The 15,985-nt window shown below is 44.6% G+C and overlaps 1 protein-coding gene across 2 annotated transcripts in view; it reads left to right on the forward strand.

Annotated features, from left to right (window-relative positions):
- The first annotated feature begins 601 nt into the window (after positions 1–601).
- The window catches only part of KPNA7 (karyopherin subunit alpha 7), a 34,325-nt gene continuing 18,941 nt past the window's right edge, over positions 602–15,985 (forward strand). For both annotated transcript variants that reach the window (XM_055393166.1, XM_055393165.2), the window contains exons 1-5: positions 602–684; positions 4,886–5,020; positions 11,985–12,067; positions 12,812–13,080; positions 15,053–15,135. In XM_055393166.1, the coding sequence (XP_055249141.1) occupies positions 619–684; positions 4,886–5,020; positions 11,985–12,067; positions 12,812–13,080; positions 15,053–15,135 (636 nt within the window). In that variant the 5' untranslated portion in view covers positions 602–618. The remainder of the gene's footprint in view (positions 685–4,885; positions 5,021–11,984; positions 12,068–12,811; positions 13,081–15,052; positions 15,136–15,985) is intronic.

Below are 15,985 nucleotides of genomic sequence, written 5' to 3' on the forward strand. Positions count from 1 at the left end.
GACTCTGATGCCAACAAGCAGGTCTTGCAGAAATAGGACATGGAGCTGAGAAGTCCAGACTGTTGTTCTTGCTGCCAGGTTGAGCCCAAGGGTTGGGGATGGGGAGTCTGTGCTGTATATATGGGTTCTAACTCTCACTCAGCTTCTCTGGTCCCAAAAAATAAAAAATGCTGGCTGGGCGCGGTGGCTCATGCCTGTAATCCCAGCACTTTGGGAGGCCGAGGTGGGCGGATCACAAGGTCAGGAGTTCAAGACCAGCCTGGCCAACATGGTGAAACCCCGTCTCTACTAAAAAAAGACAAAAATTAGCCGGGCGTGGTGGCAGGCGCCTATAGTCCCAGCTACCCAGGAGGCTGAGGCAGGAGAACCACTTGAACCCGGGAGGTGGAGGTTGCAGTGAACTGATATCCCCCCACTGCACTCAAGCCTGGGCAACAGAGCGAGACTCTTGTCTCAAAAAAAAAAAAAGAAGCTAGATTCCTGGGTCTGCCCTTTGCTCCACTGTGAGCCCTTTAAGGGTTAGAGCCTTATGATACTGACATAATAACCCACACAATGGGCACTGAAAATTTCTTTGTTGCTGTCCAACCTGCAGGTAACTTACTACTTCCAGTCAATATGCTGACCTTAGATGCTCCAGAAGAGAGGCGGAGAAAATTTAAGTACCGAGGCAAAGATGTATCTGTGAGTATGAAGCACCCACCTGCTTCTATTGGGGACCAGTGCAATCTGCATAAAAAACGGGATGAAGAGACCAGGCGCAGTGGCTCATGCCTGTAATCCCAACACTTCGAGAGGCTGAGACGGGCAGATCACAAGGTCAGGAGGTTAAGACGATCCTGGCCAACATGGTGTAACCCCATCTCTACTAAAAATACAAAAATGACCTGGGCGTGGTGGCACGCACTTGTAATCCCAGCTACTTGGGAGGCTGAGGCAGGAGAATCGCTTGAACCTGGGAGGCAGAGGTTGCAGTGAGCTGAGATCAGGCCACTGCACTCCAGCCTGGGCGACAAGAGAGAAACTCCATCTCAAAAAAAAAAGCGGGGGGGGGGGGGGGGGCCGGGGGGTGGTGGAGAGATGGGTTGAAAAGCCAAATATAGCAAAAGATTCTTTAGATAGATGACTAGGTGTTTCCCTGAATTATCCTTCCAACTTTTCTGTATGTTTGCTATTTTCATCATAAAATATTAAAGGTGGAGAAGACAAAAGCATGTGGACTTAGGAGCCAGACAACTGTGGAATCAAATCAAAGTTTCCATGGAATCTTGCAATTATTTAATTTCAGAACCCCAGTTTCTTCATCCATAAAACAGGGCTGCTTAGCTGGGCGTGGTAGCTTAGCTGGGCGTCGTAACTCATGCCTGTGTTCCCAGCACTTTGGGGGAGGCCAAGGTGGGAGGATCGCTTGAGGACAGGAGTTCTAGACAAGCCTGGGTAACATACCAAGACCTCCAACTCTACAAAAACAAAAAATCGGCCAGGTGTGGTGGTGTGTGCCTGTAGTCTCAGATACTCTGGTGGCTGAGGCAGGAGGATTGCTTGAGCCCAGGAGTTCAAGGCTGCAGTGAACTGTGATTGTGCCACTGCACTCCAATCTGGATGACAGAGCCAGACCCTGTCTCTAAAACAAAACCAAACAAAAAACCAGGCTGGGCTGGGCATGATGGCTCACACCTGTAATTCCAGCACTTTGGGAGGCCAAAGTGGGCGGATCACTTGAGGTCAGGAGTTCAAGACCAGCCTGGCCAACATAGTGAAACCCTGTCTGTACTAAGAATACAAAAAATTAGATGTGCATGGTGGCAGGGGCCTGTAATCCCAGCTACTTGGGAGGCTGAAGCAGGAGAACTGCTTGAACCTGGGAGGTGGAGGTTGCAGTGAGCCGAGATTGCGCCACTGTGCTCCATCCAGGTGACAGTGCCATACTTCGTCTGAAAAAAATAAAAAAACTAGCTGCTATTTATCTCTGAGGGGCTGGATTACTTCCTCAAGGGCCAGTATACAGGTGTTTACAGCTGCTCACGTCAATGAGGCTTACCAAGGAGCTAAAACGTTAGCATATAGGTATGGCCAACAGGCATGCCTTGTAGAAATAGGACTTGGAACTGAGAAGTCCAGGCTGTTCTTGCTTCCAGGTTGAGCCCAAGGGCTGGGGACGGGGGGTGTGTGCTGTGTATATGGATTCTAACACTCACTCGGCTTCTTTGGTCACATAGTTTTATGTTGCAAGCTCTGTCCTCCATCTCTGTATCTTTTTATTTTTGAGAGGAAGACTTGCTTCATAGTCCAGGCTGGAGTTCAGCAGTGTGATCTTGGCTCACTGCAACCTCTGCCTCCCAGGTTCAAGCGATTCTCATGCCTCAGCCTCCCAAGTAGCTGGGATTACAGGTGTGCACAATTATGCCAGGCTAATTTTTTGTATTTTTAGTGGAGACAGGGTTTTGCCATGTTGGCCAGGCTGGTCTCAAACTCCTGGCCTCAAGTGATCTACCTGCCTTGGCCTCCCAAAGTGCTGGGATTACTGGCATGAGCCACTGCACCCAGCCCCCATCTCTGTATCTTGACTGGCATCGTATAAGTTTAGCTCCACCTTGGAAATCCAGAAGCCTGATTAGGAGAATGTGGGAAGCACAGGGTCACAGCAGCCTGGTTAGCCCACCATCAGGAACAAAATCACTTTTTTTTTTTTGAGATGGAGTCTTGCTCTGTCACCAGGCTGGAGTGCAATGGCGTGATCTTGGCTCACTGCAATCTCTGCCTCCTGGGTTCAAGCAATTCTCCTGCCTCAGCCTACCATGTAGCTGGGACTACAGGTGTGTGCCACCATGCCCGGCTAATTTTTTTTTTTGCATTTTGGTAGAGATGGGGTTTCACCATGTTGGCCAGGATGGTCTCGATCTTCTGACCTCGTGATCCCCCTGCCTCGGCCTCCCAAAGTGCTGGGATTACAGGCATGAGCCACCGTGCCTGGCCCAGGAACCAAATCACTCTTACAGTAACCTATTCCAACAATGAAGCTGTCCGGCTTCCAGGACCACTGCAAATTAAAGGAAATCAGTGAGAACAAAGGAATTGAGTCTTCACAGCAACAGGAAGGGCCTGCCAAAGAGAAGAGAGAAAGGTACAAAAGTTTTTACAGGGAGGAACTGCCTAGCGATGGGGCAACAATATGATGGGCTCAATGATTCCCAAATATGTTCCTGCCTTGCCATATAATGCCACCATGGCCCTTTAAAATTTTTTCCTTTTATTATTATTTGATACACGGTCTTGCTCTGTCATCCAGGCTGGAGTGCAGTGGCACGATCATAGTTCACCGCAGCCTCTGCCTCCCAGGCTCAAGTGATCCTCCCACCTCAGCCTCCCAAGTAGCACCATGCCTGGCTAATTTTTTGTTTCTTTGTAGAGACAGGGTCTCACTATGTTGGCCGGGCTGGTCTTGAACTCCTGAGCTCAAGCAATCCTCCTGCTTTGGTCTCCCAGAGTGCTGAGATTGCAGGCGGGAGCCACGGTGCCCGGCTGATGACCCATTTTCAAGCAAGAATTAAGTAGCTTAAAGAACCAAAAGTATCTAATACATGGTGACTTCTTTATAATTGCTCCTGAAATGTCTTCAGCCCAAACTCAGCTATTTAGAAAGGTTAGGTCATTTCCTCAGGATTCTTAATACTATAAAGTTTGAGTCATTAACTGACATAAGATCGGGGAGGGGAGAGAGAGATTGAGAGAGAGAGAGATTTGTAGAGGCAGGGTCTCGCTCTATTGCCCAGGCTGGAGTGCAGTGGTACAATTGTAGCTCACTGCAGCCTAGACCTCCCTGGCTCAAGGGATCCTCTCACCTCAGACTCCCAAGTAGCTGGGACTACAGGAGCATGCTACCATGCCCAGCTAATTTTTTGGTAGAAACAGGGTCTTGCTATGTTGTCCAGGCTGGTCTGGAATTCCTGGCCTCAATGATCCTCCCGCCTTGACCTCCCAAAGTGCTGGGATTGTAGGCACGAGATACCATGCCCAGCCTTGTTTTAATTTTGATCTCACTCAGTATGTAGTCTTGGGGATGAAGGCTTTAATGGCTTATAGACAGGTTTCATTAATAGTGGAAATGGGCCATGCACAGTTGCTCAGCCTGTATTCTCAGCACTTTGGGAGACTGAGGCAGGTAGATCACTTGAGCCTAGGAATTCGAGAGCAGCCTGGCCAACATGGAGAAACCTCATCTCTACTAAAAATATAAAACATAGCCTAGTGTGGTGACACATGCCTGTAATCCCAGCTGCTTGGGAGGCTGAGGCACAAGAATGGCTTGAACCCCAGAGGCAGAGGTTGTAGTGGGCTGAGATCATGCCACTGCACTCCAGCCTGGGTGACAGAGTGAGACTCCATCTCAAAAAGAAAAAAATATATAAATATATATAATATATATAAATATAGTGGAAATGATCAGGGCATCTAGGACATGGGCAGTCCCCTAATCGTCCCCAGCACCACCTATCCTAGCCACCACTGAAAAGGCCTGGGTACATTCAGGAAGCAGCCATATTCTTCAGGAAATCATCAGCATCAATGAAGATGTGTTCAGACTTAGGGCAATGGGATGCTTTGCTGGGGTGTTTTTATAGCTGAGAATCCTGGCCTGTCAAGGTTGTGCATGGTCTTGCTTTATTTTGGAGGGAAGATCAAATTATTTTCTAGACGTGGTGTAGCAGAAAACAGAAGAGGGGAGGTAAACAGAGCTGAGATGATTTACTAACTGTGTGATCTGAACTCTTCCAGCCTATTGTATCTGTAAAAATGAAATTGGATGCTTTGAAACATGTTTGACAGACTAAATGTGACATCCCCACTCCTGGTTCTAAACGCTCCAATTTCTTTTCCTCACTAGCTGAGGCGACAGCAGAGGATGGCGGTCAGCCTGGAGCTCCGAAAGGCCAAGAAAGATGAACAGACCTTAAAGAGAAGGAATATCACGAGCTTCTGCCCTGACACACCTTCTGAAAAACCAGCCAAAGGGGTGGCGGTCAGTATGTAGTGTTTAGAGTAGTCTTGGGCAAAGTATGTTCTTAGCAAGTGTCTCTGGCTGGATAATATTTAATAGATTCAGAACTTGCAAACTCTCATTTTGGGCTTTTAAAGAAAGGAGTGAAGAGATTATGGTTTGAGCTAAACTGCCTTTGTTAAAACACTAATGGCCATTACTCCTATGGCTCTGAGTCTGTGGAATCTAGGTTCTAGTGGGGGATGGAGAGGGTGCTATTTCTTTTATTATACTTTTTATTTTTATTTTTTGAGACAGGTCTCACTCTGTCACCCAGGATAGAGTGCAGTGGCACAATCAGAGCTCATTGCAGCCCTAATCTCCCTGGGTTCAGGCGAACCTCCTGCATCAGCTTCCAGAGTATGTGGGACTACAGGCACTCACCATCATGCCCGGTGAATTTTTGTATTTTTTAATAGAGAAAGGATTTTGCCATGTTTCCCAGGAGGGTGTCGAACCCCTGGACTCAAGTGACCTGCCTGTCTCAGACTCCCAAAGTGCTGGGATTACAGGTGTGAGCCCCTGTACCTGGCCAAAAAGGTGATATTTCTAATTGAAAATTTACTTGCTACCCCTAAGCCTGAAAACCGAGGAAATGAGGGTGGGTGAAGGTTATTTCTCAGTAGAGGCATCTAGTCCCTGGATGGGTGAGGTCTTTCCTAATACTTTGACTTCTGTCCCGTCTTCCCTTCTCCATCTACCCCAACCTTATTAAATGCAGATACTGGGTTGACTTCAAGGTTAGTCCGGTTTCTGTGAATACCGAATGCCTTGACCAGGAAGTTTTCCTTCTTAGCACCTCAATAATGGTGTCTCTATATTCTTTTGGGGTACACCACTGTCTGTCCTACCTTAACTACCCACATGCACCCTTTTTACCCTGCTTGGTTTAGGTCTCGTAGAGGGCAGAGACTGGTTCCATTTTTGTCAAATTGGGTCCAATGATGCGTTCCCATTCATCAATGAAATGTGTATAGTCATTCTGAGTTGCCATAGGAGTCCGAACAATATCTCTAGTTAGCTTCATTTGTTTGGAGCAGTCCCTAGAATCCCCCCATCCAAGGATGGTATAAAACAAAAGGGAAAAAAGGCCAAGCACAGTGGTCCACACTTGTAATCCTAGCACTTTGGGAGGCCGAGGTGGGTGGATCACCTGAGGTCAGGAGTTTGAGACCAGCCTGGCCAACATGGTGAAACCCCATCTCTACTAAGAATACAAAAATTAGCCGGGTGTGGTAGTGTGTGCCTGTAATCCCAGCTACTCAGGAGGCTGAGCAGGAGAGTTGCTTGAACCTGGGAGGCGGAGGTGGCACTAAGCCAAGATCGTGCCACTGCACTTCAACCCATGGGTGACAGAGTGAGACTCCATCTCACTCCAACAAACAACCCCAAAAAGTTGTTTTTCTTTTGGTCCCATATTAGCTTTTTTTTTTATTTTTATTTTTTGAGACAGAGTCTCACTCTGTCTCCCAGGCTGGAGTGCAGTGGCACAATCTTGGCTCACCGCAACTTCTGCCTCCTGGGTTCAAGCAATTCTTCTGCCTCAGCCTCCCGAGTAGCTAGGACTACAGGTGCCCACCACCACACCCGACTAATTTTTTGTATTTTTAGTAGAGACGGGGTTTTACCGTGTTAGCCAGAATGGTCTCAATCTCCTGACCTCGTGATCTGTCTGCCTCAGCCTCCCGAAGTGCTGGGTTTACAGGCATGAGCCACTGTGCCTGGCGTATTAGCATATTTTTTAAAGAAATGAAGGTATAATTCACATCAAAATTCACTCTTTAAGTGCCTAATCAGTGGTTTCTAGCATAGTCACAAAGTTGTGCAACCATTGCCACTAGCTAATTCCAGAACCTATTCATCACCTCAAATAGAAACTCCAGTCATTCAGGAGTCACTCCCCATTCCTCATCCCCCACCGTCTCTGCAAACACTAGTCTACTTTCTGCCTCTCTGGAATGACCTATTCTAGACATTCCCTAGAAATGCAATCATATAAACATGTGAGCTTTTGTGTTGAGCTTTTATGTTTTCAAAGTTCATCCATGTTGTAGCATATATCAATGCTTCATTCCTTTTGGGCAGAATGATAATCTGTTGTATGGAGACACCACATTTTGTTTATCCATTTATTTATTTGTAAGATGGAGTCTCACTCTGTCACCCAGGCTGGAATGCAATGGCACAATCTCGGCTCACTGCAACTTTTGTCTCCCGGGATCAAGCCATTCTCTTGCCTCAGCCTCCCGAGTAGCTAGGATTACAGGCATGCATCACCTGCTAATTTTATATTTTAGTAGAGATGGGGTTTCACCATGTTGGCCAGGCTGGTCTCGAGCTCCTGACCTCAAGCAATTTGCCTGCCTTGGCCTCCCAAAGTGCTGGGATTACAGGTGTGAGCCACCATGTCCGGCCTTGTTTATTTATTAGTTGGGGGACATTTGAGTTGTTTCCACTTTTTGGTTGTTATGATGAATGCTGTTATTAACATCTGTGTACAAGTTTTTGTGTGGATGGGTGTCTTCAGTTCCACTGAGAATAACTGGGTTATGTACTAAGCCTGTTTCACTCTTTGTGGTAGGCTGTATCGTGGCACCCCAAGTGTCTGCATCTTCTAATCCCCAAACCTGTGAATATTACTCTATGAGGAAAGGGATGTAGCAGGTGTGATTAAATTAAGGATTTTGAGATAGAGAGGTGATACTGGATTATCTGGGTGGGCCTGGCATTCGATGATTCTTATAAGAAGAGCAATGTGATGACAAAAGCAGATGCCGGGCATGGTGGCTCATGCCTGTAATCCCAGCACATTGGGAGGCTGAGGTAGGAGGATCACTTGAGCTCAGGAGTTGGAGACCAGCCTGGCCAACATGGTGAAACCACGTCTCTATGAAAAATACAAAAATTAGCCAGGCCTGGTGGCCCATGCCTATAATCCCAGCATATTAGGAGGCTGAGGCGGATGGATCACTTGAGGTCAGGAGTTCGAGACCATCCTGGCCAACATGGTGAAACTCCGTCTCTACTAAAAACATAAAAATTAGCTGGGTGTGGTGGCATGCACCTGTAGTCCCAGCTATTAGGAAGGCTGAAGCAGGAGAATAGCTTGAGCAGTGAGCTGAGATTGTGCCACTGCACTCCAGCCTGAGTAAGAGAGCGAGACTGTGTCCCCCCACCAAAAAAAAAATATTCAAGCCCTTTGTCCATTTTTAAGTCAAATAAATTATTTTTTTATTGAGTTGTAAGAATTCTTTATATATTCTAGATATTAAACCTTAGCAGATATGACTTGAAAATATATTCTGTTCTGTGGGTTGTCTTTTCACTTTCTTGATAGTATCCTTTGAAGCATAAAATTTTTTAATTTTGAAGAAGTCTAGTTTATTTTCTTGGTCGTTTGTGTTTTAGGTATCATATCTAAAAATTCATTTCCTAATCTAAGGTCACAAAGATTTATGCCTATATTTCTTTCTAAGAGTTTATAATTTTAGCTCTTACTTTTAGGCCTTTGAGCCATTTGGAGTTAATTTTTGTAAATGGTGAGAGTGGGAGTCCAACTTTGTGCTTTTGCATGTGATACAGAGTTGTACCAGCACCGTTATTTGAGACTATTTTCTACCCATTGAATTGTCTTGGTACCTTTGTCAAAAAAATCAATTGACCGTGAATGTGAGGGTTCATTTGTGGACTCTCAGTTCTCTTCCATTGATCTATATGTTTATCTTTGTCATCAAACAAGGTTTGATTACTGTAGCTTTGTGGTAAGTTTCGAAATTGGGAAGTGTGAGTCTTCCAGCTTTGTTCTTTTTTTCAATATAATTTTGGCTATTGTGGACCCCTTGTATTTCCATATGAATTTTAAAATCAGTTTGTCAATTTCTACAATAAGGGCAGCTCCGATTTTGATGGAGATTGCATTGAACCTATAGAATGGAGTCATTGAATTTATAAGGTTGGAGTATTGCCATCTTAACAATGTTAAGTCTTCCAGTCCATGAACATGGGATACCTTTTCATTTTAGTCCTATTTTTTTTTTTTTTTTTTTTTTTTTTACAGTTTGCAGCATATAACTCTTGGATTTCTTTCAATAAATTTATTACTAAGCATTTTATTCTTTTTATGTTGTAAATTAAATTGCTTTATTTTGATTTTTGATCACTGCTAGCATGTAAAGATACAATTAATTTTTGTATATCAATTCTGCAACCTAGCTGAATTTTATTAGCTCTAAGCTTTTGGTGTAAATTCCTTAGGATTTTCTACATATAAGATTATGTCACTTGCAAATAGTTTTATTTCTTCCTTTCCAATCTGGGTGCACTTTATTTGTTGCCTAATTAATGCATCTAGAACTTCCAATGCCGTGTTGGATAAAAGTGAAAAGAGCAACATCCTTGGCTTATTCCTGATCTTGGGGGAAACCTTTTAGACTTTCACCATTAAGTATGAGGCTACCTTTGAGTTTTTTGTAGATGCCTTTATCAGAATGAAGAAGTTTCCTTTTATTCCAGTTTGTTGAGTGTTTTTTTTATTATGGAAGTATGTTGAAATTTCGTTAAATGTTTTTTCTGCGTTGAGATGATCATGTGGGTTCCCCGCCTTTATTAATACGGGGTACTACGTTGATTTTTTTTCACATGTTAAACCACTCCTGAATTCCTGAGTTAAATCCTAATTCATCATGATGACCAATATGTTGACAATATGTTTCATAGGTTTAGGCATTTGGTTTCCTCCTATTTTGCTGAATTTTTGCATCAGTAGTTATAAGGGATATTAGTGTATACTTTTCTTGTAATATCCTTGGTTTGGTATCAGAGTAATACTAGCCTCAAAGAATGAGTGAGAATTTTTTTTTTGTAAAGTTGGTAAAGTTTTTTGTTTGTTTGTTTTGAGATGGAGTTTTACTCTTATCACCCAGGCTGGAGTGCAATGCTGCCATCTTGGCTCACTGCACCTCAGCTTTTTGGCCTTGATGCTTTCTGATAAGAAATCAGCTGTTAATCTTATTGAGGCTTTGTACATGAATTGCTTCTCTTTTGCTGGTTTCAATGTTTTTGATTCTGTAGTTTTGGCTTTCAACAGTTAGATTATAATATGTCTGGATCTTGGGATTTATTCTGTTTGGAGCTCATTGAACTTTTCAGATGTGTAGACTAATTATTCTATTGGATTTGGGAATTTCTTTGGCCATTATCTCTTTAAATATACTTTCTGCCTCTTTCCCTCTTCTCCTTCCTATTCTGCATTTGTTGGTATCCTTGATGATGTCCCACAGATCTCTAAAGATCTGTCAATTTTCATCTTCAGTCTCTCTTGTGTGTGTTATCTTCCTCAGACTGGATAATTCCAATTAACCTATCTTCAGCTTCACTGCTGCTTTATTATGTCTGCTTAAATCTGCTGTTAAGCCCCTTTAGTGAATTTTTGTTTCAGTTATTGTATTCTCCAGTTCCAGAATTTGTATCTGGCTCCTTCCAATAACTGATATCTGTTCACTGATATTCTCTATTTAGTGTGACAGCATTGTTGTACTTTAGTTCTTTAGTCATGGTTTAGTTCTTTGACTATATTTAAAATCTTTGTCTAGTTCAACATCTGGTCTCCTCAGGGACTATTGCTATTGATTGCTTTTTTCACATATATATGTATATGTGTGTGTCACACTTTCTTTGCTTGTCTCACAATCTTTGTTGAAAACTAGTCATTTAAAATAGTGTGACAACTCTAGAAATCAGATTTTCCATTGCCCCAGGGTTTGCTGTTGTTGCTGGGTGTGCTCGTTCAGTAGTTTCTGAGCTAATTATCTAAAATCTGTATTTTTTTGTTATGTGCGGCTGCTGCAGTGTCTGCTTGGTTTGCTTAGTGGTCAGCTAATAATTAGAGACTTATTTTAACACTTGGAACCACGAAGAAAAGAACACTCAATTTTTGCCAAGAAGCTCTGTGTTGGGGGCATGCGTTCACTACTCAGCCAGGCAGTTGACAATTCTGACGTAAGCCTTCACTTCCTGTTTGCACAGAGCTTCAAAGTCAGTGAGAGGGAAGAGCTGAGGGTCTTAGTTTTGTTGTTGTTTTTGTTGTTGTTGTTTTTAAGCATATGCATAGCCCTATACATGATATTCCCTTTCAAGTTTTTTTGTTAGCCTGTTGTTTATCCCAACTCTTATTCAACCTCTCAGGTAGCTGTGAAGTTAAACAACTTCCTCTGTTTTCAGTGAACATTCTTAGGGAAAAGCCTTTTCCTATTGAGTAAGCTCTGAGTCAAAATAGTCTGTAAGTGGGATCTTTCAGGGAATGACCAGACAGATCAAATAATAATTTTCTGGGAATGAGGCTCCAAAGGAGGACCTACCTATTTTGCCTCTTCTGGTGGCTGTGAGGCTGTTGGTTTTTCACAATGATTGTGGACTGTTGGTTTTCAAGGTTACCATGGAGCTGAGGGTGGGTGGGAATAGGGCAAGTCAAAATGCCACAAAGCTCTCATGCTACTTACTGAGATTCAGCTGTCTTTCTTGGATAAACACTTCCTGGCTTGAATAAAACAATTGGCCGCAAGCCTTTGGTCAATTTCTACAGTGCTGAGAAAGTTGATTCTATTTTTGTCAGTTTTCTCTTTGCCTCTATGGAGGAGAGAATTTTTTGGATGTCCTTAGTCTGCCATTTTGTTTTGTATCCACTAGCACGTTCTTACTGCACGGAATAAAAATGTTCTTGGGATCCAACTAATGATAGGAATTACTTCTCCCCTAAGCATGGGAAGGAACACACAGATCTGTGAGATCTGTGGACTATATTCTTCCCTCCCCAAATATAGAACAGCATGCAAGATGGGACACCCTGTTCAAGCCAGGCTGTTTTAATCAGATGGATGATGGCTAGAGTAGGTGATGTTTACAGCTCATTTTGGCAGAGAGTCTGACCTGAATGTGTCTCTTCTTGCAGGTCAGCCTCACTCTGGGTGAAATAATCAAAGGTGTGAATAGCTCAGATCCAGTCCTATGTTTCCAGGCCACCCAGACAGCCAGGTATCTCCAAACAGACTTCTGCTGTTGCAGGTTCATAGTTAGCAATGAGCTCCAGTGATGGCTGGAGCGCCAGTGGCCTATTTGGTTTCTTGGCATTGGCAACATGCCCGTAAAACACAGGAAAAGGCTAGCCCATCTAAAAGACGAAATTGCTATTCTACACTGTCCTTGAGGGCAATTTAAAAGCTTCGATGTGTTGTCAGAGATGAATTGCTTAATTTACATTGGCCTCTACAGAAATTTCATCTTGTAGATAACACCTTAAAGGGGAAAATGTTGATTTAATACTGAAAAATGCTATCGGCTGAACACTAGGATGTTAAGTAGCTCTGGCCCAGCTATGTGGCTCATGTATACAAGGAGGTTCTTTTTTTCTCTTTTGAGATGGAGTCTCACTCTGTCACCCAGGCTGGAGTGCAATGGTATGATCTTAGCTCACTGCAACCTCCGCCTACTGGGTTCAAGTGATTCTCCTGCCTCAACCTCCAGAGAAGCTGCGATTACAGGTGTGCACCACCACACCCAGCTAATTTTTATATTCTTAGTAGAGACGGGACAGGGTTTCACCATGTTGGCCAGGCTGGTCTCGAACTCCTGACCTCGTGACCTCAAGTGATCTGCCCGCCTTGGTCTCCCAAAGTGCTGAGATTACAGGTGTGAGCAACCGCACTTGGCCTAAAAGGAGGTCCTTAATACCTCTCTCAGTTGACCTCCCCCTCCCCTGCCCTCTCTTTCACTGCATAGGAAAATGCTATCCCAGGAAAAGAACCCCCCTCTGAGATTGGTCATTGAAGCGGGCCTCATTCCCAGGATGGTGGAGTTCCTGAAGTCGTCACTTTACCCCTGCTTGCAGTTTGAGGCTGCCTGGGCCCTGACCAACATAGCTTCGGGGACTTCGGAGCAGACTCGCGCCGTGGTAGAAGGGGGAGCCATCCGGCCCTTGATTGAGCTACTGTCTTCCTCCAACGTGGCTGTGTGTGAACAGGCAGTGTGGGCTCTTGGTAATATAGCCGGTGAGACTCTCCCCTTAGTGGGCTAAGAAAACAGCGGGCCAGGTGTGTGGGATACTATAAGGGTTCTTTGGGTGGTGGGGTATACTCGATGTCCCAGAACCCTTTGCCATGTAAATACCTAGAAGTGCTGGCAAGGGTACAATGAGCTCTTTCCAAACTCAAAGCCAGGCCAGGCACGGTGGCTCACGTCTGTAATCCCAGCATGTTGGGAGGCCAAGGCGGACGGATCACTTGAGGTCAGGAGTTCAAGACCAGCCTGGCCAACATGGTGAAACCCCGTCTCTACTAAATATACAAAAATTAGCCAGGCATGGTGGTGCGTGCCCTGTAGTCCCAGCTACTCGGGAGGCTGAGGCAGGAGAATCACTTGAACCTGGGAGGAGGAAGTTGCAGTGAACCGAGATAACGCCACTGCACTCCAGTGTGGGCAACAGAGGGAGATTCTGTCTCAAAACACCAAAAGCCCTCAAATCCAAGTTTAGAGGCCAAATATTGAAGCTGAAACAGGATGGTACAGTGTATACTGAAGCCACAGGCTAACTAGAGACATCTGCCAACACTAAGGTCCTACAGCCTCAGGGCTTCGTGGCTTCAAGAACAAGTCTTTGGCTTACGCAGTGTGGGAGTTTATGATAGACCCTTACATAACTCGGGACCCCAGAAGGACTCTGCCTTCAGTGGAAGTTGCTAAGGGAACATGCCAAAAACAAAAACAAAACAACAACAACAACAAAAAACTCCTTGGTTTGGGCTAACAAGCCTTCCCTGAAAGTGGAATCCTCAGACTACCTTTCTGAATGTGGCACTCGATGCTCTTTCCTGCATGGTCTAGTGAATTAGTGCTGTAGGGTCGGAAGCCCCCAGATTCTTGGCTGACATCAATCCAGTGACTTTCTAGGGAAAACTCAATTAGATCCCTCAGGATTTTGACAAATTAAGATCAGTTGACTATTAGCATTTTCAAGTTCAGAGAAGCAACAACCCCCGTGACTGAGTCAGCAGAAACAGTATGATTAGACCTCCAAGGACTCCACATATTGGAATTAGCAAACAGAATATAAAATAACTACTAAAAGAAAACAAAAGCTTGCAGAGGCTTGGCATAGTGACTCATGCCTTTAATCTCAGCACTTTAGGAGGCAGAGGTGGGAGGATGGCTTGAGCCCAGGAGTTTGAGACCAGCCTGGGCAATGTAGTGAGAACTTATCTCTACGAAAAATAAAAATATTCACCAGGCATAGTGGCGCATGCCTATAGTCCCAGCTACTCAGGAGGCTAAGGTGGGACAATTGCTTGAGTTCTGGAGGTCGAGGCTGCAGTGAGCTATGATCGCACCACTGCACTCCAGCCAGGGCAACAGAGTGAGATCCTGTATCCCGCCCCGACTCCCGCAAAAAAAAAAAAAAAAGGCTGCAGAAGGAAAAAGTGCCTATTAGAGAAGTTGTCTCTCATTTTGCTTGGTGCAGTAAAGTAGGCAAGACTGGATGGTACAATGTGATGACTTGCCTTTGATGGTTGACAAATACAAATAGACTTCTAGGGTCTGAAATTGTTATCCTAGCTAAGGTAGCTGATGGCTGGTCACCAGCACCTGCAGATCCCCAGACTTTGTTCTGAGTTGCATTGGAAGTTACTGCCCTGTGCCAAGGTCTTCTGGGAAGACAACTTGGTCTGGACCAGCCTTCGTCTTCCTGAGAACCATGCTGTGAGATGCCAACAGCCCACCTTGGCTGAGTTGGCTGGCTCTGCTTCTAGCAGTTGCTGCTGTGTGATGCCTGCCTGTTACATCAGGACTGTCCACCCACCAGCCACGCCAGACTTCCAGAATTTAGTACGTGGCTATACTACCTACTTGCTAAACCCAGGAATGAGTTTTTGTCTCTTGCCCTTTGCACACTCTTAAAAAATTAGTCACCCACTTCAGGATTGTCTTTGTTCTCTCTCTAAATGTCACATTCTGATCTATTTGTAGGTGATGGCCCAGAGTTCAGAGATAATGTCATCACAAGCAATGCCATCCCACATCTGCTAGCCTTGATTTCACCCACCCTGCCGGTAAGTGTCTTTTTCTTTCTCCTTTTTTTTTTTTGAATTAAAATTTTAAAATAATCTTAATAGAGATGGAGCCTCACCATTCTGCCCAGGCTGGTCTTGAACTCCTGGCTTCAAGCAATCCTCCTACCTCGGCCTCTCAAAGTTCTGGGATTATGGACGTGAGCCACAGTACCAGGCCAAGTGAATGTCTTTAAATGAGAGAGAATCTCGTTAGGTAAGAAATTCTAATGTTGGGAAATTGGGACGTACTTCCAAATCCAATGCTAGATCATGTGGCTGCTGCCTGGCCTCTTAGGACCTCATAAACAAGGCTCAAGACTGGGCATGGTGGCTCATGTCTGTGATTCCAGTGCTTGCTAGGCCAAGACAGAAGGATCACTTGACACCAAGAGTTCAAAACCAGCCTGGGCAACACAGTGAGACCATGCTTCTAAAAATAAAAAAATTAGCTAAGCATGGTGGCGTATACCTGTAGTCTCAGCTACTCAGGAGGCTGAGGTGGAAGGATTGCTTGAGCCCTGGAGATAGAGGCTGCAGAGAGCCAAGATCACACCACTGCACTCCAGCCTGGGTGACAGATTGAGACTCTGTCTCTAAATAAACTAATAATAGCAAGGCTTAGGACTGAGTATCATTTTAGGTAAAGATTGACTCAGCTCTGTCTTTAGGGGCCAGTAGCACTGATCCTTCTCTTTGAGGCATTGGAAGAGGCCTACAAGCTTGCCATCTTGCAAAATAGATGACTGAAATCTCCATTCTAGGGTCACAGTTTAGCATATATGCCTAGTGTTCCATTATTGGAACACTAAGCCTGTGGGAGTTATTTATATCCTACTGCTCATGGTCATTA

The sequence above is a fragment of the Gorilla gorilla genome, chromosome 6 (assembly GCF_029281585.2).
Source record: "Gorilla gorilla gorilla isolate KB3781 chromosome 6, NHGRI_mGorGor1-v2.1_pri, whole genome shotgun sequence".
Taxonomy (NCBI): Eukaryota; Metazoa; Chordata; class Mammalia; order Primates; family Hominidae; genus Gorilla; species Gorilla gorilla.